The 23614-nt window shown below is 39.2% G+C and overlaps 1 protein-coding gene across 2 annotated transcripts in view; it reads left to right on the plus strand.

Moving 5' to 3' along the window:
* Window positions 1-490: 490 nt before the first annotated feature.
* Window positions 491-23614, plus strand: part of LOC126392656 (multiple C2 and transmembrane domain-containing protein 2-like) — a 45649-nt gene continuing 22525 nt past the window's right edge. For both annotated transcript variants that reach the window (XM_050048185.1, XM_050048195.1), the window contains exons 1-6: window positions 491-616; window positions 11297-11861; window positions 16092-16145; window positions 19147-19264; window positions 22072-22214; window positions 22579-22655. In XM_050048185.1, coding sequence (XP_049904142.1) covers window positions 11346-11861; window positions 16092-16145; window positions 19147-19264; window positions 22072-22214; window positions 22579-22655 — 908 coding nt within the window. In that variant the 5' untranslated portion in view covers window positions 491-616; window positions 11297-11345. The remainder of the gene's footprint in view (window positions 617-11296; window positions 11862-16091; window positions 16146-19146; window positions 19265-22071; window positions 22215-22578; window positions 22656-23614) is intronic.

Below are 23614 nucleotides of genomic sequence, written 5' to 3' on the forward strand. Positions count from 1 at the left end.
CCTCATGCTCCAAACACTTATACAATGCTTCCATCTCAGTCAAGTTAGCTGGAGTTATAGCTTACCGGAAACCATACATTTTACTTTCAAAATAAACTACAGCAAGGAGCGTTGAATAAACCAAATTTGTATTAAACTTACCATAAATATTGCCATAATATTATTATAATATCAAACTGATGATAACGTCTGAAAGGCTTATCCTGTTCAGGCTATTTGACGGCTAAAACTACGCCGTCTAAAGTATAACCAGCTTGCACGTTGCACTCGTAGATATGTAAATGCATTTCAAAAGTGTGTTAAAATGCTTAATTTTTCCTATTTACTATTATCTCTCTATTTTCTATTCTTTCTTTTGGTGTCTTTTGGCTCACGCGCTCGCGGGCAGGGCTTTTATTTTGAAAGTGTTAATCTAACAGAGGTTGTGTGTGGCTTGATATTTGATGTCCACACACATACACACACACACACACACACACACACTGAGGAGGAAGTCCGTGAGAACCTCACACTACGGTCGATGTTCTGAGCGAGTAGTCGTTCTTCTGGCCCCAGTGTCGAGCAGAAATGACGTGAACTGTGGAAACTCGTCGGGGGTTGTTAACAGCGGAAAAAGGTAAAACCTCACTCGTTATTGTCTTTTCTAGGGAAGAAGCAGAAAGGTACCAAGTTCAGTTAGCCTACCTGTTTGGGTCGGTGAGGTGGGGCTGGTAAGGTGAGCCCCCTCTTCCTGTCTGGAAACATTTCCTCTGGCGGACAGGTGAGAAGTGGCAGCGGCCTGGAGTCTAACATTTATATTTAAATTCATATGTATGGAAAGAGGCTGAGGTCAAACTCTGTGCTGGTAATACTTTTTTTCTGTAACACACAGACTTGCATGTCTTGTGCAGCAGCATTTAAAAAAGTTTTCATGTCGACAAGAGGCTGTCGTCAATGATATCAAACAAAACTGTTTCAGTAAGAATGCAGTCTTGGCCACCTACCTGTACAACACACTGGACGCAAAGAGGTGTTGCTACTGTGAAGCTGGGTGTCATTTTTTCTCTCCGTAACTCGTTGATCAATATGTGCTACATGCCGAATGAAAGAGCAACCCAATCGACTCGTCTGTGGTTTTGAGATTGAATATTATGATTTATGTTTTCCAATATGCAGAGAATATTATCTTATTTGCATTATTTTTAAATGGAGATTGGTCTGGTCTTTTCTTAGAGAGCGGCGGGTCACTGTAAAGCAATGCTGATGCAGTGTGTGGATGGCGTCGACGGGACTAATTTTTTGAGAGATACTATTATAAATATCATAATTTAAAGAGTCCACTGTCACTAACTCCGGATGCATTGAAACCTGTTTGAGGTTATTTCTACCTAAAGGGTATTTCCCCACAGAAATTCCAGCATCTCAGTGACCCAGGGGTCTTGCTAATGTTGTCCCAGCGTGCAAAAGCTTGTAACCACTAAACGGACAGCCATTAAGTTTGCAGTTCACTGGACCTGTAGATTTTTCACTGATGCATGGGTTATTTTAATGTTTATTGTGTGTTTTCTGCAGTAATTTCATTGTGTTCCATATCAAAGTGTAGAAACCACAAACTGTGAAATAGTTTCAGGAAATAGCTTCATGTCTAGCTCTGACAAGACAGAGCTGTGATGCTGTTGCTCAACTCAGCACACTGACTGGGTAAAAAAAACATTAAATGCCTCAGAAGACTGTTACCATTTTATTTTTATATGATTATTAGGCATTTGCTATCAGGATGAGAATTCACACAGAGGTAATTTCAAAATTGTACTAGCGCCTTTATTATCTATCTGTTTGGGCCAGACAAAATCATGGCTTGTTTATCTTTAGATCTCTAAAATCAGTCCTGTCAGGAGTGCTTTCATGTGTAAAAACAGATTAACCTCCTTTTTTAAAACACAACCTTTTGTTATTTGTCCTCTCTCAGGCGTTTTGTGAAAACACTGTCTTCGTTTATTCAAATGGAGGTGAAGTCATTTGGGAAGGAAAGTAGAAATACAGTAGAAGTGCATGGTTTTCTTACAGTCATCAGTATAGTTCATGTATCAGCTTGTTCCAGCACCTGTAATAACAGCGGCTGAGGCTCATTGCATACAGAATCTCACCATTTCCCCACTCATAGCTGTCTGATTTGTGGCAATGCAATCCCAAGTGTGTAGAGCTGGAACGATTAATCGATTTACTGTCAACAATTAAATTAATCACCAACTAGTTTGATAATCAAGTAATCGTTTTGATTAATTTTTAAAGAAAAAAAGTCAAAATTCTCTGATTCCAGCATCTTAAATATGAAGATTTTCTGGTTTCTTTACTCCTCTATGACAGTAAAATAAATATCTTTGGGCTGTGCACAAAACAAAACAGTTGAGGCTGTCATTGGCTCCATATGTATTTCTTATATTTGATGACGTTTCTGCTTTTGGGCCTTCTTCAAGATCGACAAACATCTTGAGGGAGGACCAAAGGCCAAAACATCATCGAAATAAAAGAAATACATATGGAGCCAGAGTGTGCGACACTTGTTTTCTGCAATCAAGTCTATTGCCAGTGATCAGCACCTCATTATAATTTTTGGCATGCATTACTTTTCTGTTTTAAATTTCTCGTTAATCATCTTGGTCATTTCGTGTGTCCTTTATACATTCTTTCATCCCTTATCATGTTAGGTTCACAGCCATGTTTGATAAACGCTGAGACCTTTGACATCTGCCGTGTCGGCTGCTTGTTCATGGTGATGTAGGAGTCCAGTGTGGTTTAATTCTGGCCATCTCACTGAATTTCTCTTTGCGTAAGAGAGTCAGATAAACTGAAATGTGATGCAAGTGAGGTTAGTGAGACGGGTGTCTGGACAAGGTTGTCTGGATGGATGGATGCTTTGTCATTGTTACCTTGAACTGGGCTGGCATTGCGTTACAGCCTTCACGTTTCCACAGATAGGGCTGGTGTTAGAAGTGAACTGTGAAAGAGACGTAATTTGCCATTTAAACTCAAACTTGAAATCAACATTTAATAAAAATGTAGTTCTCCCCGTTGAGAAAGTGGAATGTTGGCTGGTCTGACCGTATCTGTCCAGCTGTGGAGTCTGTGTATTCAAACTCTATCTGTTTAGTCCAGGTTAAGTCTGACTGACCCCTCTGGCTTGACTGCAGTTCGGATGAATGTCATGGCACCCTCAGCTGTGTGGCCACCTGGTTGTATATCTCAGTTACACGATTACACCCGCACCCTGTTTATCAGCGGTGGCCCGTTTTTTTGGACCACACCAACAGTAAACACACATTATTAGCTGAACTCATTTTATAGTCAAAGCAGACAGTCACGTTCAGTGACGCTTCAGTAGTAGGCTACTGTTAGTACACATGGTCGTTCTGGGCATTTTGTGCTCTGATGATGCTCTCTGCCTATCCTTGTAGTTAGTACAGGATGCGCTGGTTATTGGCACTATTCACCAGTAAAGACTGCAGTGTACAGAGCATAACTAAGATCCACCTCAGCACTACAGTTTTGATCCTAGTCTCAGTAATGTAGATGTTGGCTAGAGCTGACTATGCAGTAGGCATGCAAAATTAATTGGCTAAAACAGCTGCTAAATACCTCCAATACAAAAAAACGTTTTCTTCATGTTGCTTAGTTGCTTGACTTTTACATAGTCTTTCAGGGGTCGTAGACATATTCACTTCTACTGACCTTTGACCTCATTTCTGCAGGTTGCTTATAAAGTTGTTGGTCCTGGAAAGGTGACTGTAAGATGCTCTGACACAAGTGTAAGTTGTAAAACACTCTGCCAATACAATTCAGTGACGAGAGAGATGCATGCTATTAGACCTGTAGGCGGTGAAACAGGTTTGACTTCTGTGACCAGTAATAATGGTTGATTAATGACATTCCAGTTTCCTGTTTTCTAAGTGGAACTACAGCATGGTGCTCCCTTTAGGGCTCCTTTTTCTGATAACCGAGTCACCGTTCAATTGGGCTGAAATATTCATGCAGTCATGATTTTAGTGTCAGTTATTAGAAGAAGTAACAGAAGCATCGTCTATATTTAGAGGATCTGGAATAGTTTGGTGCAGTGGTGTAGTGGTTAGCATTGTCGCCTCACAGCAAGGGGGTTCCTGGTTCGAACTCAGGGTGGTGTGCAGAGTTTGCATGTTCTCCCGGTGTAAGAGTGGGTTTTCTCCGAGTTCTCCGGCTTCCTCCCAAAAACATGCAGGTTAATTGGTGATTCTAAATTGCCCGTAGGTGTGAATGTGAGTGTGAATGGTTGTCTGTCTATATGTGTCAGGCCTGTGGTAGTCTGGCGACCTGTCCAGGGTGCACCTTGCCTCTCGCCCAGTGTCAGCGGTGATAGGCTCCAGCCCCCCCGCGACTCTAACAGGATAAGTGGTTATGGAAGATGAATGAATGAATACTTAATCTTTATTTTAACAGGTAATCTCATTGAGACATGGAGTCTCATTCTCAAGAGAGACCTGGTCAAGTAGGGAGTGATAAGATAAAAATCTCAAACAACTGTGTGCTCCAGACATCATCACCTTAGATGCCGTCTGAACTGACTGCTATTTAACATTGTCAAAATCTAATGAAAGTTTCAACAGAAAATGACTTACTGAATACAGAAAGATGTGTATGGTGTTTTAGAGCCAGTGGATCTGACCTGCATTAATAAGCCACAAACACCTCACTGACATATTAAAATCTTCTAAAACTGAAATAGCAACAGCCACCTCCACCTAAAGGAAACTGGTATTTTTTAAAACTGGACCCTGTTTATGTGTCTGAGTGACTAATGGGGACAACAGTTTCAGAAACTGGTCCAGTATTGAGAGCGTGCTGCAGCAGGCAGCCATGAAACAGGCTGTAGCGTAACTACTCGGAGTAATTACGCTACATCAGTCAACTAAAAGTGCTTGTTTTTGCAACTGACAGACTCAGATTGTTTAATATAAGTGTTTGACAACATTATGGAAAGGACCCTACAGAGAATGTAACCAAATCTCGCTCAAGGAGAAGTCTCGTTCTGAATTTTTGCGAGGGGTGACTCATTGCAGCAAAAACAATGGTGGAGATGTCAGTGACAGTTGGAGAGAGGAGTGCTGGGAGGGGTTTGTTGTGTTGTAGTACAGAAAGTATAGCATAGTGTTATCTGAAATATTTCCAACATCAAGTTTTTGCTGATTTTGACAATGCTGAAAAGGTCTCTGAGAGTTCAGAATGAGACAGGTTGGACACCATAACAAACAGCCTGGATCAGAAAAAGGTAAAGAAAAATGTTTTACTTCTAACCCTAACCATCACTTATGATAACAATCTGAGCATGTCAGTGGTAAAAACAAGTACACTGAGTGGTGGTAAACTGATGGTGCCACATGCTTTGGGTGGACACGTTGCAGCCTGTTTTGCGGACGCTGGCTGCTGCTCTCTTTCTCAACACTGGAACACTTTAAAAAATGATTGTGTCCATAAGTTGCTTTGACACAAAACAAGAGAAAAAGGCACACAGGTTGAAAAATAATAAAATTACACCTTAAAACACAGTTATTTGATCCATTGTTAATATAAAAACATTGATCAGGGCAGCTTTTATAACAGCTATTTGTAGATTTTGACCATTTCCAACTCCAGTGGCAGTTTCAGAAAGAGACCGGTGGACAGAATGCCCTCTGTTAGAGTCAAATCCTTAAGACGTCAGTGGATCACAAAAGTAGATGAAGGGAATATGGAGAAATACAGAGCTCTGGAGCTGCAGGGGACTGTTAGTATTTATATACACCTCCCTTACCTGTGTTGTTGATCAGGAGTTGGATATGGATGAAATCAATAAATCAGACCTCAGCTATAATCTGTGCAAGTGTAAAGAAAGGTTTACCCGCTAATATATTACTCTGTGTACTACCTATGACAGGGATATTGAACTTGCATTGCATGGGGGGCCACTTTCGCAAAATGACAGGAGGCCAGGGGCCGGATGGGGCAGCCCTGTACAGCTCGTTTGAGGCATAGACCAGACCTCTGTCAGGGAGTCCAGGGTGTCCTCTCCTGCCACTTTATTTTATAAACAAGCTCTATTTTGATGCATTTTTTATGCATTCTGGCACTTTATTTATATTACAAGTGCAAAAAAACCCAGTAGGAATCATTTTATTTTTGTTGTCAAATAGAAAATGGTTGGGGGGGGCAGATTTGGCCTGCGCGCTGTAAGTTAAGTATCGCTGACCTCCAAGCCCAGTGAATTTCTTTTCTTTTTATATGATGGATGGGGTTAGCTTGTCACCCCCATTCATATTGGATTCGATAACTTTATGTAACCACCACTGTGTTTAAGATGAGTCATTGAAAAGTAGTTTGTAGCAGTAATAGGAACGAGATATTCTGATTTAAAAATACTAAAAAATATATTTTGAGATGTGGACATTGAAAAAAAAATTAATTTCACTGTGACTTAAAAGTTTTAGTCAACTCAAACCTTAACAATTTATAACTATTTCGACACAGCAAATCTGTTGAAACACTAATGGACCGGATCATGACAAAACTGTATACTTTATATAAAGGATTCGTCTCAGTCAGTCGTCACTTGAATAAATAGACAGATCCGCTGTCAGGCCGCTGTCAGACCTCTGCCTGCTGTCTCTCTCACCCTTTCAGTCATCCACCATCTAATCCTTGTATTTGGGTCAGGCTAGAGAATTCTGAATCCAGGATATCTGAGTCATTAGTTTACTCATTCTCTTCAAACTAGATATGGAGATAAGTGGTTGTAGACTAATTCCTGGCAAAACAGCTTTGGCCCTCCTCTTGCCTTAACTGTTCATTCTGAAATCCCTTTTGGGAAAAAAAAAAAATTGTGAAAACTTTGATTACCTGCTGTTATTGTTGATGTACTTTTTTTTTTTTATCAGTGTCTGACATTAGATGTTGCATTTAAAATGCTTTGACGCTAATTTCCAAGCTGTATTTTCATTTTCACTTCAGGGATGCACAATTAGTTATAATATTGTTGGAATCACAACATGGCAAGGTGAGATATCCAAAGTAAGCTTTAGTAAAAGGGAAGATGTGTCACAACATACCATTATAAATGAAATATTGTGGTGCTACAGAGATGCCCCGGCCTACAAATCATATTCCAGGTGCAAGGGAAAGTCTCTGTGGTACAGACCAGCTAAACATTTTTCACATCACTTTTATACAATTTTTTCAGTGAAGAAGAAATGCAGAACTCACCATTCCCATCAAAATTGCAACTCATATTGCAGTTGCGATATCTGTCAAAATAACCACAATATAGATAAATATTTTGCATGGCGTGCAGCCCTTTTATACTTCCTAACATCTGTCATCTTTTCTGTGGGTTCTGTAAACACTGATTCTTGTCTTATTCTTTCATCTGTCTCCTCCCCCTGTCTTCCTCCACTTCCTCCTACCAGCTGATAACATGGCAGGTCACTGGTCGCAGTTAATGACAGTACAAAGTATGAGGCCAGTAAGAGGCTTATGGGGCTGCTGCTGTACAAAATCAGGTTTTGTCAGAAGCAGCAGCGGGGCAGGTACTGTGCTGTTTGTATTACAGAGATCATTTAGAGAGATGACAGCTTAAAGCATTAATGACGCAGCACAATATGAACCGACTGCTTTGTCTTCCTCCCTGCTGTTTGTTCACTTCATTTTAAATGGTGATAGAGATGTTTTACATAATGAGAGTGACTCTACAGTGGGTAAACTGGATGACTGATGGATGACTCACCTAAACACACACACACACACACACACACACACACACACACATTTTAACTAACAAGCCATGAATGACATTGTGAAACTGCACGCCAAGGATGACATTCGACGAAAAACACACCATGTTTTTATTGATAATCACATTAGGCAAACCTCCAAAAGGTGGAGTGAATACCTGTACAGTGTAACACAAAGCAATTCAGTGGCATTACACAAAATACTTCCTCCATCACCCGGAGTCAGAGGTAGTGTTGTCAAAAATATCGCTTGATCAATACATATCAATTCTGATTATTTGAAAATGTTTCACTACTCATTTTTTGCAGTCTCATGACACACTAGTCAGAGATGTCAGAAGACACAAGTTTGTACTGTGATGTATTGTTGTATTTACTTTTATCCACCACTTTCATGCATAAAATGAAAGGAATACTTCACAGGAACACACAGCAACATAATGTAGAGACGCAACAATTAGATGATTAATCAATTAATCATTGACAGAAAATGATTCTCCAAATATTTTGATAATTGAATAACCATTTTAGTAATTTTTTAAGCAAAGAAGCCAACACTTTGCCGGTTTCATGCCACCTGTTTGTGAGAATTTGCAGCTTTTCATTGTCATACATGAAAATAATCGTGAGTGTCTTTGGATTTTTGGACTTTTTGGACACCGAACATGCCATATGAAGATGTCACCGTGGGCCCTTGGAAATTTCACTATTTTCTGACATTTTATCGACAAAATGATTAATCGAGAAAGTAATCGGCAGATCAGTCAGTATTGAAAATAACCGTTTGTTGTAGGCCTGATGTTCTGTTGCTTTAACCTGTGCCTTTAACCTGTGTGTCCCCGACTTAATTCTGGGATAAGGTTCATGTCTAGAGAGAAACGTTCTCATGTGGCCAATGAAGCAACAGTGACATTTTAAACTGGGTCTAAATAGCCCTCAGTATGCACACAGTTATTAAGCCCCACATCATATATTTGTTATGCACTGTGCTGACAGTGCATAACAAAAAGGAAGTGTCCTGTTCTTCCTCCAAATGTTTTATTTTATTGGGGTTCGTAGTGACTACTTTGAATTAAGGCACAGGCTTTATTGCATAAACAATTCAACATACTGTAATGCACAGCTTTAGTGTGAACACCACTAATAAATCAAGTCTGAAATTTAGGCAACAAAATAAATTTACATCAACCGCAATTCTCAAAATCTCATTGTCTTCTTGACTGATGCAGTGGAAAGATTTTAAGAGAAAATAGGTAGAGTTTACATTGTTTACGCAAAGGTCACCAATTTTCCTCGATACTCAAGTGTATGAAAGTAATTTCTTATGAGAGGAAGGGTGGGGAAGAAAACAATTAGCAGTGTTATTGTATCATACACACATTCTCCCATTCATGTTCACCTTGCAGTTTCTGCATAATTACAGTATGTGAATCGCACACAACACATGCCAAACTTGTTGTTTAGGGCGTTTTAGGGCGTGATAAATCTGCTGGATGATGTCATTACTTTTTGATTGATTGTAGGCAGCAGGGCCATGTCTATGTAGTGTGTAGATTTTGTGGCTGGTCTAATATTGGAGGAGTAATCTTCCATGAGGTTACGTACAGCTGGAAGAAAAAACATTTAGAGTCAAGTGTGAAAGATGCAACTGATTCTGGCATTTGCTGTCAAGATGTTGTCCTGTGTATATGTAGATATGTGGCTCACAGTAAGAATACATAGGAAAAATTTTCAACTGAACCCGACTGTTCTGGTTGAAAGACTTCTCTAAACACCAGACCATAATTTAGCCTCCTTGCTGTACTGTATGTTCTCTCTTGCTTATATGTCAGAAAGCTTATAGAGTCATGTTCAAACAGAAGCATCGCTGAGTCATGTGTTCTTTAATCTGAGACATTTCGACATGTCACAGTAGGAAAAGTACAAGTGTAAATAATTAGACTGATGATTGAATTCTAGCTGTTTCCTGGTGTTGTGCACGCTGGCTCACTTTCAAAACTACCTGCGCACTTGAATAGAACAGACACATTGTACATATAATGTGAAGCAGCCGTGCTTTTCCTTTCGTCAAAATGTCTGCTATGAAAACGAGTCTGTGTGTGAAAATATTTAATTATGTAAATTCTTATGGATTAGATCCAATTACATTAAAACAGGCATTAAGTACAATGTGTCCCAGCTCCACATGCTGTAATCTGGTGGTTGCAGGTTGTTGCATGCAATTTGTTTTTTCCTGATAAGAACTCACAGTTAGGTTTTTAAGATAATATAAAATAAAGTTGGAAGAGAACCAATTTCCTGCTAAAATCTGCTGACATTTGACTCGGACGAAAGATTTATTATTTAATGATTATCTTGTGTAACAATAGATAATCATTAGTCTCCTGACGACTGTTTACATTGATGCTTGCTAAAGATTTTTTCTTTTCTTTCTTCCTGACTTCCGTCTTTGCCGTTTTGTTTCTATTCCAAGAGCTGATAATGTGTTGTCTATACGCAATGGTCTCTGACATCACAGTATTTAGGCCTCTGTTCCTGAAGTGTGGTGTTGATTGCTTCAACAATGAGATATTTTCTGTAAATACACTGTCAGTGTAGGTATTCCAGTAAAGGTCAGCACTGTGCATTACTGAGGGTGATTGTGGTTACACATAGTGATGACTGTATGTCTTAGGGATGACTCAATAACAAAAAAAAAAGGACTTAAATGAAATTGATATATTTCTGGAAAATGCATTTGCTTTCTTGGTTGGATACTGTGCACATGTTTCTACACTAAATATGAACCCTCAGCCAACAGGTTGTAGTTATCTTACCAGGGGGAGACAGCTAGCCTGACTCCTATGGCAACCTAAAGCTGAAAAATTAACACGTCTCATTTGTTCCATCCATAAATACTGAAGTGTAAACGTGACACCTTGTTGTTTTATAGTGGGGTATTATTTCATGGCTAAGGGTATTGACAGGCAACAAGCAGAGATTCCAGGAAGTCACTACACCTAGGCAAGAATAGTCCTGCACACATGCCCTCAAGACACAACTTGTTGTTTTTACACTTTGGTTCTTTTTTTATGGATTACACAAACGAAGTATAACTTGTTAATTCTTGTTAATCTTTGGACAAAGCCAGGCTAGCTGCCTCTAGTCCTCATGCTAAGCTAAGCTAACTGGCTGCTGGCTGTAGCATCACATTTAACAGATTAATGAATTCATTTCTCAAACTATTGATGTCAGTTACTTTCAAATCAGTTTCCTCATTTGTTTTATGTCTCTCATTCCATGGAGGATAATTATTTGAGGGCTGATCGAGACCTGATGGAGCTTTATTGTATGTACTTAACAGTTCCTATCAGTTACTTGTGGCCAACAGAGGAATATTTTAGTCAGATTGAGAGTTTCTCAGCCAGTAGTGAATGTCTGGAATTGTAAAAATGCTGAGGCAGGCATTGATGAATTGCAGTTTTATGTGATAGCTGAAGATAGATATGACAGTTACTGATTCCTCTCTGTTTGTTTTACTGTAGCTGTCGGTGATGTCCAGATCTTAGACAAAGACTGAAACTCCCTCCCATCATGGACTCCAAGAAGCCGGGCATGTTGCAGCATCTCCGCCAGAAGATGCTGCCACACCTCCGGCGAGGCAAGACAAGCCCAAGAAAGCACCTCGTTCAGCTGGAACACAGCATGGACCACCGGATGAGCTCCTCTGTTCCCGACATGAGGGACATGAGGCAGGAGTACCCTCAGGTCTCCTACAAAACGCACCTCCAACAGTACAACTCTCCCAGCTACAGCAGCCCCTCCACACCACTTGTCAAACCTGCTGGAGGCCTAGGAGGAGGTAGGAGTGGCCTGGTGATGGGTGTAGTGGGTGGAGGAGCTGGGAGGAGTGTGCCTGCAGACTGCACGGACTGGGCTTCCTCTCAGGAGTCATTCAACAGTCTCTGCGAGGAGGAGGACAAGAGCTCTCTGGAGACAAACTACAGGCCTGTCGGGGGCATGGAGCCTGAGGAGCTAGCCCTGCCCGAGATGATGACCGTCTACAGCCCAGACCCTCCCTCTGTGGAGGTGTCCCAGGACAGCTCACAGGTACAGACACTGCATTTGAAATGTTAAAGCAGTATAAAAAAGAAAGGATCAGTTCTCCAGACAAAAACAAAGGTCTTTACAATGTATAAATGGTTTAACTACTTGGGTGGTAGCATTCAGAGAGAGATATTTGTTTCCAATTATTACAGTGGATTAATGTTTCATTTTTTATTTAAGTTTTTTGTACAACCATTAACAATTAGCATGACAGTAGAATACGCTTGTATTTTGTTCCCCTGTGACACACAGGTAATGCGATAAGGTACGTCTGCCTGGTTTTTGTACATTGGTGGTGTGAGGTGTATTTGCACAGGATGTACAAAGTTTAACTTGGAGGAGCTGGGTGAAGATAAGCAGTCCTTTCAAAATAAATAGTCTCCAGCAGCACTGAGCAAATGCTGTTTGAGTTTTTATACTACCAGTGCATGAGATTGAATGACTCATATTTCACAGCATGGGTGCCAAACTGGCATGTTCACATTTAGAATGTGGTACACCTTGATTTTTCACTGACAACATTTAGAGCAAACCTTTCTTCTTCCAAGACAAAGAAAGGTTGTTCAAGATGTGATGACCTGTTGCTATTTATTTATATTATTAATTTGCCAGCCATGAGGTTTAAAATCGGCAGGAATCAATAGTTTATGTCTGAAATGTTTTCATTGCTAAGGATTTGTAATTTGTCCAGAGTTCCCAGATTCTGGAAAAGTAATTTGGTAATTTCTAGGTTCTGTTTACTTTTTTTTATATACTCCAAGTGTGTCGCCAAACCTGTAAATGTTTACATATGACAAGGCATGACAAAAATGTCTGTCACAGTGTAAATATTGCAGTATTTGACGGGAGGGGGGGTTGGTAAATGTCTGGCATGTTGTTTTTGTTATCTGATAGTTAACAAACCACACCTGGTGTCAGGTAGGTACTCAGCTGACCTGTCAATCATGTTTGCTACTTCACACTGTAACAGGAGTTGAATAAGCTTGGCTTGCTAAATTTTGCAGCCATCAGGAATTTGTATATATCCCCGATTTAATCAACCACTATGACTGAGCAGTTATATGATATACACTTACTTTTTGCTTTTTCAGTGTTGCCTTGCATGATTTCTGAATTCTGTCTTTATCTGTGTTACACTGGAGACTCTTTGAGTATTAATTTCCTCAAATGTATTGTCTGGATTCTTTTACTAGTCATGCAGTTATTGGCTCCTCATAGTCACTAGATGGACTAAGGCATGAACAATTATTGCCACACAGAGACATCCTGTATGTTAATCAGGTGATTTCGTTGAGATCAAGATCTCTTTTGCACAAGAGGCCTGAGTACAGCAGAAAGAAAAATGAACATAGTCGGACAAACAGAGGCACAGATACAAACAAAACACTGCAGATGAATCGGTTACCAGTTTAATGGGAAACAGCTGTAAAAGTCCAAACGTTTAGTAGGCCTATTAACTGGACACAGGTGCAGGTGCAGCCTGCAACGTGGCTTTGTTTTGCTATTCCCTTGTTTACAAAGTAGGCGTGCAGCAGGTGAACCCAGTGATGCCACTGGTCCCCTGTTGTCATATGCAGTGACACAAACACTGGAGCGAGCATTTCAAAGACAGGCTATGTTAAATGCGGATGTACATTTAATATTGTTTTCATATGTTTACATAGGCTGAAGTATTAGCTGTGTTAATATTTTAACGTTATGCAAACTGCTTATTTGCTAATTTTATTTGTAGTTTTAAAAGCTCATTTTTACAGTACCATGATAATACTGATCACAATACTGGTCACAACATGATATGAAATATTCAGATCATTTCTTCTTTACGAACACATATCATCATAGCATCAGAGGCAATCGCAGTCATCACTAAATTGGTGTGAAGACATGCATCAAGGGCAGGCTCACAGATATCCTTCCTTGACTTCTCCTCTTGACATGTAAACTGGACAAGATTATATGGTTCAAAATGATGTTGGTAGTGTTTGCCTTAAATTATGGGTAGTGCAAAGTTCACACACTGAGTATCAACATCAACTTTTTATATGATTTATTCACATTTTTAATTCATAATTTTGCATTTTTATATAGGACTCAGGTCATTTCAAGACATTTCCACACAGTTAGTATTATAAGTAGCTGCATTACCTGGTAGTTAAGTTCTGTGTGCCTTATTTTCTAAAGCTGATTGTTACATTAAACTGCTTTAGGATTTCATTCCTGTTGGACCAATACTGGCATTTAACTGTTGCGCTATAAGGTGGCTGACTTTAGGCATCACAGCAGTCTATATTTCCCAAGTTATTAGGCAAAATTGGACACAGAGACTTAAGTACTACGGCACTCAGGGTCTGTATACTGTACCTTCATGATATAGTCTTGCCCTCGTTTACATGCAGAACAAAGTCTAGAGACATCAGTGAAATCATAATCTGACAGTCTTGCCATTTCATCATGTTTGCCACTAACATTTGCCAAAGTTCTTAGCTCAGTAAATACCTTGTTCACTGGATAATACTATGAACAAAGGTAAACAGTAGTCCCATGTCATAGATTCCAACCAGTCACTGTCAGAGCGACTGCTTCCTCTTTGGATGAAAGTGCTGAGTTGCCGTGTGCCCTCACTGTTCAGTTCAGGATGGCAGAGCTCTCCTTACTGGAGAAAATCTTTGAAGAATAATTTTAGATTTGGATTTTCTTTCTCTAGCAGTGCCTTTTTCTTATTTCAAATATTTTTGCCTAGTTTCTCCTCCTAGGGTTTAAATGAGACTGAGTGTGGCCAGAGTGCAGTAGGATAGGTGAGTGACATATTGGTCACACTGGTTTGCAACAGATGAAATTGGCTAAACCAAATATGTCGCCAAACAATAACAGCAAATAGTGAATGTTGTTTTATGACTTTGCACCAGCACCACACCCTTGATGGTCTGAGATATCATGCCATTTGGAAGGCAACAGAAAGCTCTGGATTGACTGCCATGAAGTTGGTACAACATTCATGCCCCCCTCTGGTTATCCCTTAGCTTTTCATCTTGCATCATCATCAGGTCAAAATATTTATGATTTCAATACTTTTCTTTAGATGTAGATTTGCTTGCCCCGGCGGCATATTTGTTTTCACAGCCAGTACACATACAGATATGAAAACATGTAGATAGCAACCAAGTACCTTTTTAAAACGATTGACAATCTTATCAGCCTCAGCTGCAAGTGTTAACATGCTAACATAACATGATAAACTAAGATGGTTAAAATGGTGAACATTATATCTGCTGTTATTGTTATTGTGCATGTTTGCATCACATTCTCATTGTGAGCATGTTGGCAAAGCTGACATTAGCATGTCGCACCACTGTGCCTGCAGCCCCAAAGAGCTGCTAGCTGCTGGTTGTAGACTCTTTTCAGTCCTGTCAAGATCAGTTTTAAGGTCGTCACTCGTCATTATTTTAGCTTAGAAATGTACTTACATAGCGTGCATTCCTAAATTACATTTTGTTAAAACAATTCAATACAAGCAGTGTTTTTGCAGCATAGGAATACTGCAGTTCAATGGATTTAACTTAATGTAACATACACACTAGATGTATTGTACACAACATAAAATCAACAGGATTTATCAGGTTTATTTTTGCCCCGAGACCCCAGAACATGGTCTCTTGAACTCTGTGAGAATTTCAGATACTCATGACTACAAACAGGAAAATCACCATTCTTGTCTTCATTCCTGAAACACTGATTTTTTGCACATGCAAATTTTTTTCTCCCTCCAAAACAACAACAACAACAACAACAAAAAACGGATACACTTTCTCCTAATCATATGACCAGTCACCGAGGAATAATTCTGTACCTTTTTTTGCTTTTTCAACACTACATTCTCTGAAGCAACATGAATATTGTTCCTTAGGGCAAAAAGCTCAGTCCCTTGTGGTTTCTTTGAACTGAACCACGTGGCAGAAAGAGAGCAGAAAAGCAAATTCCCTTTTTCTTCATCCCTGTGTTCTTTGGTGTAATGCTGCTCAGTCCCCAGGATACAGGAATTTTTAATAAATGCTCAGAGGATTTGTGCTGGTGGTAGAAAAGCCAAAGAGAGAGTTCAGTTCCTGAACCTTCAACTGATCAGCAGACTGAAACTTTCCTCTTTCATCAGTGGGGACTTTACTTTTTTTCAAAATCCTCTTCATATATTAGGCTACATGACAGATTCATGAAATGTATTTGTCTTTGTCTTCGCAGTATAACAATCATGATTTCAGTGGTCAAGGCTTCAAAGACGGGGGCAACCAAAATGTAAGTGCTGCTATCCAATTTGCATGTTGATTCTGTGTTGTTGAACTGATGTCATTTTACTTTTACTAAGGATTTATTCCACAAATGATAATATGCTGAGTGAATTGGTTGTTTGATCTTGAGCTACATCTCTGTGGTTAAAGGACTGTTTCTGTCAAGTGGCTGTGGTCGTGTTTTTTGTTAAGTATCGTGCCAACGGCAGCATTGTGCTTTGGCTGACACACACTCGTGTCAAAGTTTAATTCCAGATTATTGTGTTGTGTTCAGGTCATGATGGGACAGTAGGCAGTGTGTGGTTAAGCGCTCAGTGTGTGTGTCATCCTGGCTTTTGTGGCCGGGCAGGGTTTGGATGCTGAGCTGGGTGATTCCAGGCGCCCGGGGTTTTATTCTCTGAAAGATGCTTGGTTTGGTGGAGAGGCTTAAGAGTGATTAAATAATCCATTGCGTGGACAGGAAGCATAGACTGCATACATCTGTGTACAGCCTTCCATAGAGTGTGCTTTTTATATTGTATCCAAAACAATATTAAAAACATGGTCAAAACAGAACTAAAAGGTGCACAATACTGTGTAATAGACATAATGCAACAGGTGAATTCCAGAATGTGAAGAAAATGTCACTTTGAAATGAATAAGTGAAAGCAGAACAAAACAGCACAGCTTCAATCAGATGTCACAGTGTTGTAAAAAAGTCACGTAACAGCTTTTCTTTATAGGAACAGCTTGTGTAGCGAGGGACATTGTGGACACAACTAAGGCTGTACCGAATGTCTTTAAATTCAAAGCTTGTGTTGAGGTTTTTCAATAAAGCTTCAAATGTGTGTCATATTTAGGGCTGTCCTCAACTAAAGAACATCTTGGTTGAATTTCTACCTACTCTTCAACCAGTTAAATGGTCTCTGGGGGAAAAATTCTCATTATCTCTAGGTTAACTACTTCAGTCACAGCGCACTCAGTGCATTCCTCCTGGTACTGTTAAATGTCCACCAAAGCGTTGTTTTGTTTTATTTCACAGGGCTCAATATTAACACTTGTCCAGGGCAAGTAAAATCTGTGTTCAGGCAAGTGGAATGCCTCAAGTGAAAAATAAATGTGATGTCCACTTCAATATTTTCTGAAAATATACTGTGCACTGTAGCGCTTTTCCACCTGAGCTGTCTAACCAGTAACAAATGTATAGGACACACTGGACACTGTAGATGTTAATTTGGGGTTAACAATCATACAGTCATATACAACATAGCAGTATTAACATTAAACATCTCTGTAACGCTGCATGCGACTTCCTCATTAGCCATCCTGCCGCTCCAACAAGGGCTCCATTGTAATCCAGCCTTGAACTGCTGTGTCTTTTTGGAGACTTAGTCAAATAAATCCATAGTGATAAACAACACAAACAACTGTTGTCAGGATAAAAGAAAATAAACAATTATCTGAACAATGAGAATTTGGTCTGACAAGATCAAATCGACCAACCGACCAGAATGTGACAGCCCTTAGTCATATTTATGATGTCATCACCTTTAAAAAAAACCCACACAAAATCTTCAAATCCTCAGTTTAAATAAGGTGATTTTTTTTTTTAGTCTTTTTTTTTTTTTTTTTCTTCAAATAAAAATCCTCTAATAAATAAATTCAATGGTGCTGTTACATTGCCCTGTTACTACAGGTGTGTGCCTCTCTTTGTGTGCAGCACACAGGAGAGCAAGCTGTTTTTTGACCATGATGAAAATGTTTTTGAAAGGTTAAGCATAAAAAAATTGACTGAAGCAAAATATTTCATCAGAAAAGAATGTGAACCAAACAAACGTGGTTACTTTTATCTTTATCTTTTTTTTTTTTTTAAATAAATTTTGTCTTTTGGACTTCACAGCACTCTGGAGTTATTGGGAATGTTTAGATAACATGAGTCACAAAGAATCCTACACAGCCACCACTGAAATCTAATTCTACAAATCCTAATAATACTAATGATATTGATGTAGCCTAATCTTCATCGGCAACTGTGCAGAAATACCTTGTTTAACACTATGAATAGACATAAAAAAGCTGTGCAGCATTTGAATGTTGATTTAGAATTCAAATGTCAACGTTATGAATGAAGCTTTGAAGCTTTAAAGTATTTGGTACAGCCGTACAGACAACACAGTTAGTCTGACATTACTGTTATTCTGAAAATACAATAATTAGAGCTGTCACTATGTGCTTAAACCCTGAATGACAAAATACAAAAAATATGATGACACTAGTCCAAAAAGTCTAAACTTGAACTTATCATATTAGATCATTTGGAAATGAAGTATGAATACTTGTAGAGAAAATTAAGGAAACTTAGAGCTATTTCCCCGTTGGACTGGATATGAATCTCAATACTTTGCTTTACTGAGGAAGTCAGTCAAGATATTGGCCTGTTCACTAGCAATATCAAGACTGTCTCTAAAAATCTGGGTATCCTGTTTGAGCGTTTGAACTTTAGATGATATAGCAGAGATGTTGAGCCCCTGTTCCACCAGCCCCTGTTCCACAGTTGGATCATCTGCTCAAGGCCTCCTATCTGCTCCCTGTTTCTATTTTAAATCCAGATGTGACCGTGCTTTTGCCTTCCATATTTCACCAGAAGTGCTGAATCTCTCTGTATGTCATTAGTTTTGTTCATTTTAGTAATGTAACTCTTGTCTATGTGCTATCCACATGTATATATATGTATGTTTGTGTGTATATATGTGTACTTGAATATTTATGTGTGTTTCCTGCCTAAATGTGAAGCACTTTGTAACTCTATGTTTTAAAAAGTGCTATTTAAATATATTATTATTGTTTTAAAATCCCAACCAAAATGTGTCTGTAAACTGTCAAAAGCTGTGAGGCACCAAAAGCTTTGGTTTTTAGAATCTGTACTGACACCCGGGTAGCTTTGCTCAGAAAGTATAGACGTAATCAGATTAAATCTACCAGTTGTGATGACATAAATAATGATAATGTAATGGTGTGTTTGTGTTCAGTCTGAGATGGGCAACGAGGGCTTGAGGGTGTCAGAGAGCATCAGTGATCTTCCCAGGTCCTACCTGCTCACCATCAACCTGAAGGAAGGATGTAACCTTGTCATCAGGGACCGCTGTGGTAAGAAGACCTTTCTCTTACTGCTGCTACCACTACTGTACCACCATTAACACTATCAGTAACACTACCACTATAATAGTTGCATCATCTGTGTGTATGATGATGATGATGTTGCATAACAAGGAAATGCAAAAGGGACACACATTATTTTACATATGACAAACAATGTGTACAGCAGTTCGGTCTTTGTGTATTCATGTTCTTTAATGTTGTTTGCAGAAGGTGAGTTCTGCAGCTCAGAGCTATGGGGTAGTATGAATCAACACAGTGCAGGTAGATTCATAAGATGTTTGTAGTCTGATATAAAGCAAACAACACTAAATCAACAGGATCTTAAGCAACCACAGTAACATGAAACCTAACAGGTCAGAGCAAGGAAGCTGGGCCAATACAGGAGCAAATCATCCTTTAGCACATTAGGAAACACAATGAGAAGGTATATTTATTTTCTTACTTTACCCTTCTGTCCTCAATCTGAAAATGTTTGGCGAGAACTTCATCACTTTAACTTCCCTGCTACTTGATCAGCCCTTTTCTTTTAAATACAGTAAACACTGGTGCTGTCATATTGGTCTTATTCATATATTCCTGTTACTTCTGACACACTGTTTAACAGTTTGTCACCTGTGTCATCATTTGTGACACCCATGTGCTTATCTTTCCAAGTGAGTAAGTGCTACTACTGTTTTCATTTACTCCTCCTGTTCTCACACTCATGTTGTAACCACTGCTTGTATGTGTCTTATTCTTTTTCAATTCAAAATCTTGAGTTCTGTTTCACTTCTGAAATACAGAGATTATTTAGTAGACGTATTAAATCTCATCTTTCCAGTTTGGTTTCCTAAACTTATGAAACTTCAAAGACAGTTGGAACCTACCAGAAAACCTGTGTCCTTCTATGCCAGTGCGTGTTTTCACTTGCATTGGCCTCAGTTTGTGTGTGTGTGTGTTTAGCCTTAGCTGGTTAATGATGACCAGGAGTGTCTGTTTGATTACACACAGGACAGCCGAACCTCAGGTTGGCTGTGAAGCTCCTGCAACAGCCGGGGCAAGATTCCTCACAGCATATTAGAACCTGTCTGAGCCGCACCCAGCATTCATTACAGCAGGCCTTTCACTCTAGGCTTGTGTCTGGATTATTTTTCTCTTCTCGTGTGTGGCTTTGTATTTACATAACCAGACTCTGGGTAAAAACAATGCAGAATATAAAGGGGAGGATCGAGCTGTAGGAGGATTTAGTTTCTCCCGCATTATTGTTAAGAGCATAAGGTCTTTTAAAAGCAGTGCGTGAACAGCTTTTATTTTTTCTGTTTGATCAGCTTATATACACTGCATGCGTGGCTGTTTGCTGAGGGATAACTCTGGTTTGTTGTGTATTATCTTTGTTATGCAGTGCTTGTATTGTAACAGCAAAACCATACAGAACCAGGCATGATCATAGGACGTGAATGCAAAGGAGTATACATTGGTGGTCCACAATCTTTGTTTGGTGACCTGCTGCCCTCAGCTGGTCTATTGACAGCATTGCTAGAGGGCACAGAGTGTACTTTCTAAAAATGATTTAACAGAGCAGCATCAAATGTGACATGTAAAAGTATAAAAACACCCTAAATGAAACCTAATAATTAAAAAAATGAATGTTGATGTGAATCCAGGCACTTTCATCTTCACCTGTTGTTGTATCTACACGTGACACATAAGATACTAATAAACACACAAAGTTTTTAGCAGTTTTCACAAGAAGCTGGAAGCCGAAATCTGATTGGCTACCAATTCAGGAAGTTGTGGTCCTGTCAGTTGGGGAGGAAAGAAACCACATCCTCCGTACAAACACATGAGAGATGACATTACAAGTAGATCGGTCCACCCTTTAACTGGAAACCAATACACGTCCCTAGAAGTTAAGAAACAAGGTGTAACGGCTATTTAGAAACCCGGTGTGGACATTAGATGCAGAGTCATTTCAGTGTCATTTATTTCAGGCAGTCACGAGTGACGAGTCAATGCTGCTTTTGAAAGACAGCAAAAGAAGGAGTGGTGTACTCATGTCTGTCGAACTATGAATTTCAGAAGTCAAACCAATGTCCTTTCACAGCTCTGAGGAACTGTTTTATGGCTTATAAATTAAAACAAAACCTTTGGGGCGTCGGTGGCTTAGTGGGTAGAGCAGGCGCCCCATGTACAAGGCTGTTGCAGCAGCGGCCCGGGTTCAAGTCTGGCCTGTGGCCCTTTGCTGCATGTCATCCCCCCTCTCTCTCTCCCCCCTTCAAACTTACCTGTCCTGTCCATTAAAGGCAAAATGCCCTAAAAAATATCTTTAAAAACAAATCCATCAAAATCATAATATAGTATATTAATTAACTTGATTCATACAACAAAGTTATTATGTTCTTCCCATGGTTGAAACAGGAATAGAATCAGACAATTCAAGCAATTCAAATTAAAATGGAAACAGAGTACCCAAAAGTCATATATAAATAAAACCAATAACAATAAAAAGATGTGCTTGCATTAAAAAAAAGTGTTTTGAGACAATATAAAGTATGTCGCTGACTTTGCAAGCTTCATATCGCTAAATTCTCTCAGATAATAAAATTATAAAATCCTTAAGCCCAATTTTCAGTTTAATTTAAATGCTGCTTTGTCAGTGGTAAAAACTTTCTCCATCAACAGCTATGTGTCCTGGTGAGGTGTCATTTAGCAAGACAATAACCCCACTACCAGTCTGATCAGTGTGACGAATACCAGCAAATAGTATGAGTGAATAATCTGAACTGCATTGTTTTTTCTTTTATATCATTTTTCAGGTACCAGCGACCCTTATGTGAAATTTAAATTGGAGGGGAAAACATTCTACAAAAGCAAAGTGGTTTATAAAGACCTCAACCCCAAATGGAATGAGACCTTCTCCCTCCCTGTGAAGGATCTGAGCCAGAAGCTGTACATCAAGGTAACCTACCTTCACTTTTTACAACATATGTGCATTAATCTGTGAAAAAAGTTCGTTATTTTACCATAGGAGAGTATTACTGTTGTGTTTACAGCAAGAGCCCTGTAGTAAAGGTGTTAAATATGTTAGTCATGTGGTCAGTCAGAGCTTCTTTATAATACACTGTTTTTGGTGTTTCACAGGTTGGTGAGATTTTTTGCAATGAACAGTGCTTTGGGGGATTACAGTGATTGCATGTCAGGTGGTGCTGCCCCAGAGCCATGCACATAGGGGAAGTCTACTTTGAAGCAATATATCACTGTTACAATAACTGTCCCATGATGCTGTCTGTAATAACACTGCCTTGGTGTTTGATGTGACACAGGTATATGACCGTGATCTGACAACTGATGACTTCATGGGCTCTGCCAGTGTCACACTGAGTGATCTGGAGCTGGACAAGTGAGTGTCTCAGCAAGAGTATGATGGTAACTGATGGGTGTAGTATGTGCTGGAAGCAGATGGAGTGTTCACTGTTAAGGTGAAGCTTTTTAACTGTCACTGGATCCTTGAGAGTTAAAAAAAACTATTTTGATAATCTGTCAGCCTTATATATATTTTTTATATTTTTCATTTTTATATATTTTTTTATATTTTTCATTTTATAATTTTTTAAATTGTGACAGTGGTGTGGACTGAATGGTACAGTATGCAGCTGAAACATAAGCTTTCAGTGCTCTCTGGTGGACAAATGATAGAATGGAGACATTAGTGTTAAAAATGCACTCCTTTTTAATTTGTCAAATATAACCTCAAGCATATCTTTGGCATTTGTGTACTGCAATTGGCTGACACACACACTAACTATATTTCTGCAATAAGCTTTTATCGGCTAATATATCACCCTAGTGAGATCAAGAGCCAAACTCAGGTGTCCCTTGGAGTATAATCGGTTTTTTTTGGAGCAAATTTTAAGTTAACAGTTGAGGTTCCCTTTAAAAGGAACTGGTTGTCTGCTTGCAACCCTTTGTCACACATTACGTTACGTCTATGTTTGGTGGCCATTTCAATTAGAGATTCAGATTGGTTTATTTCAGCTTAAAGATGTAAAATTATCCAGTATTTCACAAGCAAAAAGCAAAGATTAAATAAAGTCTGATAAACTTATTTGCAGCAAAAATGTGCTTTTTTCCTTTCTGGTCTTGTTTATCATCTTGAAACTCTTCTGATCTATCTTGTGACACCTGGTGGAGGTCCCGACACTTGGTTGAGAACCACTGTAGTAAACTATTAATCATGCTTAGTAGTGGGGATTCTTTTCTCTACTTTTAGTATGCATAGTGTGTGCTCAAGAGTATTGCATAAACTGTTAGGGGCTGTTATATGAATGGTTTCCCTTGTGTATTTTCATTAAACCTGAG

This window comes from Epinephelus moara, chromosome 1 (genome assembly GCF_006386435.1).
Source record: "Epinephelus moara isolate mb chromosome 1, YSFRI_EMoa_1.0, whole genome shotgun sequence".
NCBI lineage: Eukaryota > Metazoa > Chordata > Actinopteri > Perciformes > Serranidae > Epinephelus > Epinephelus moara.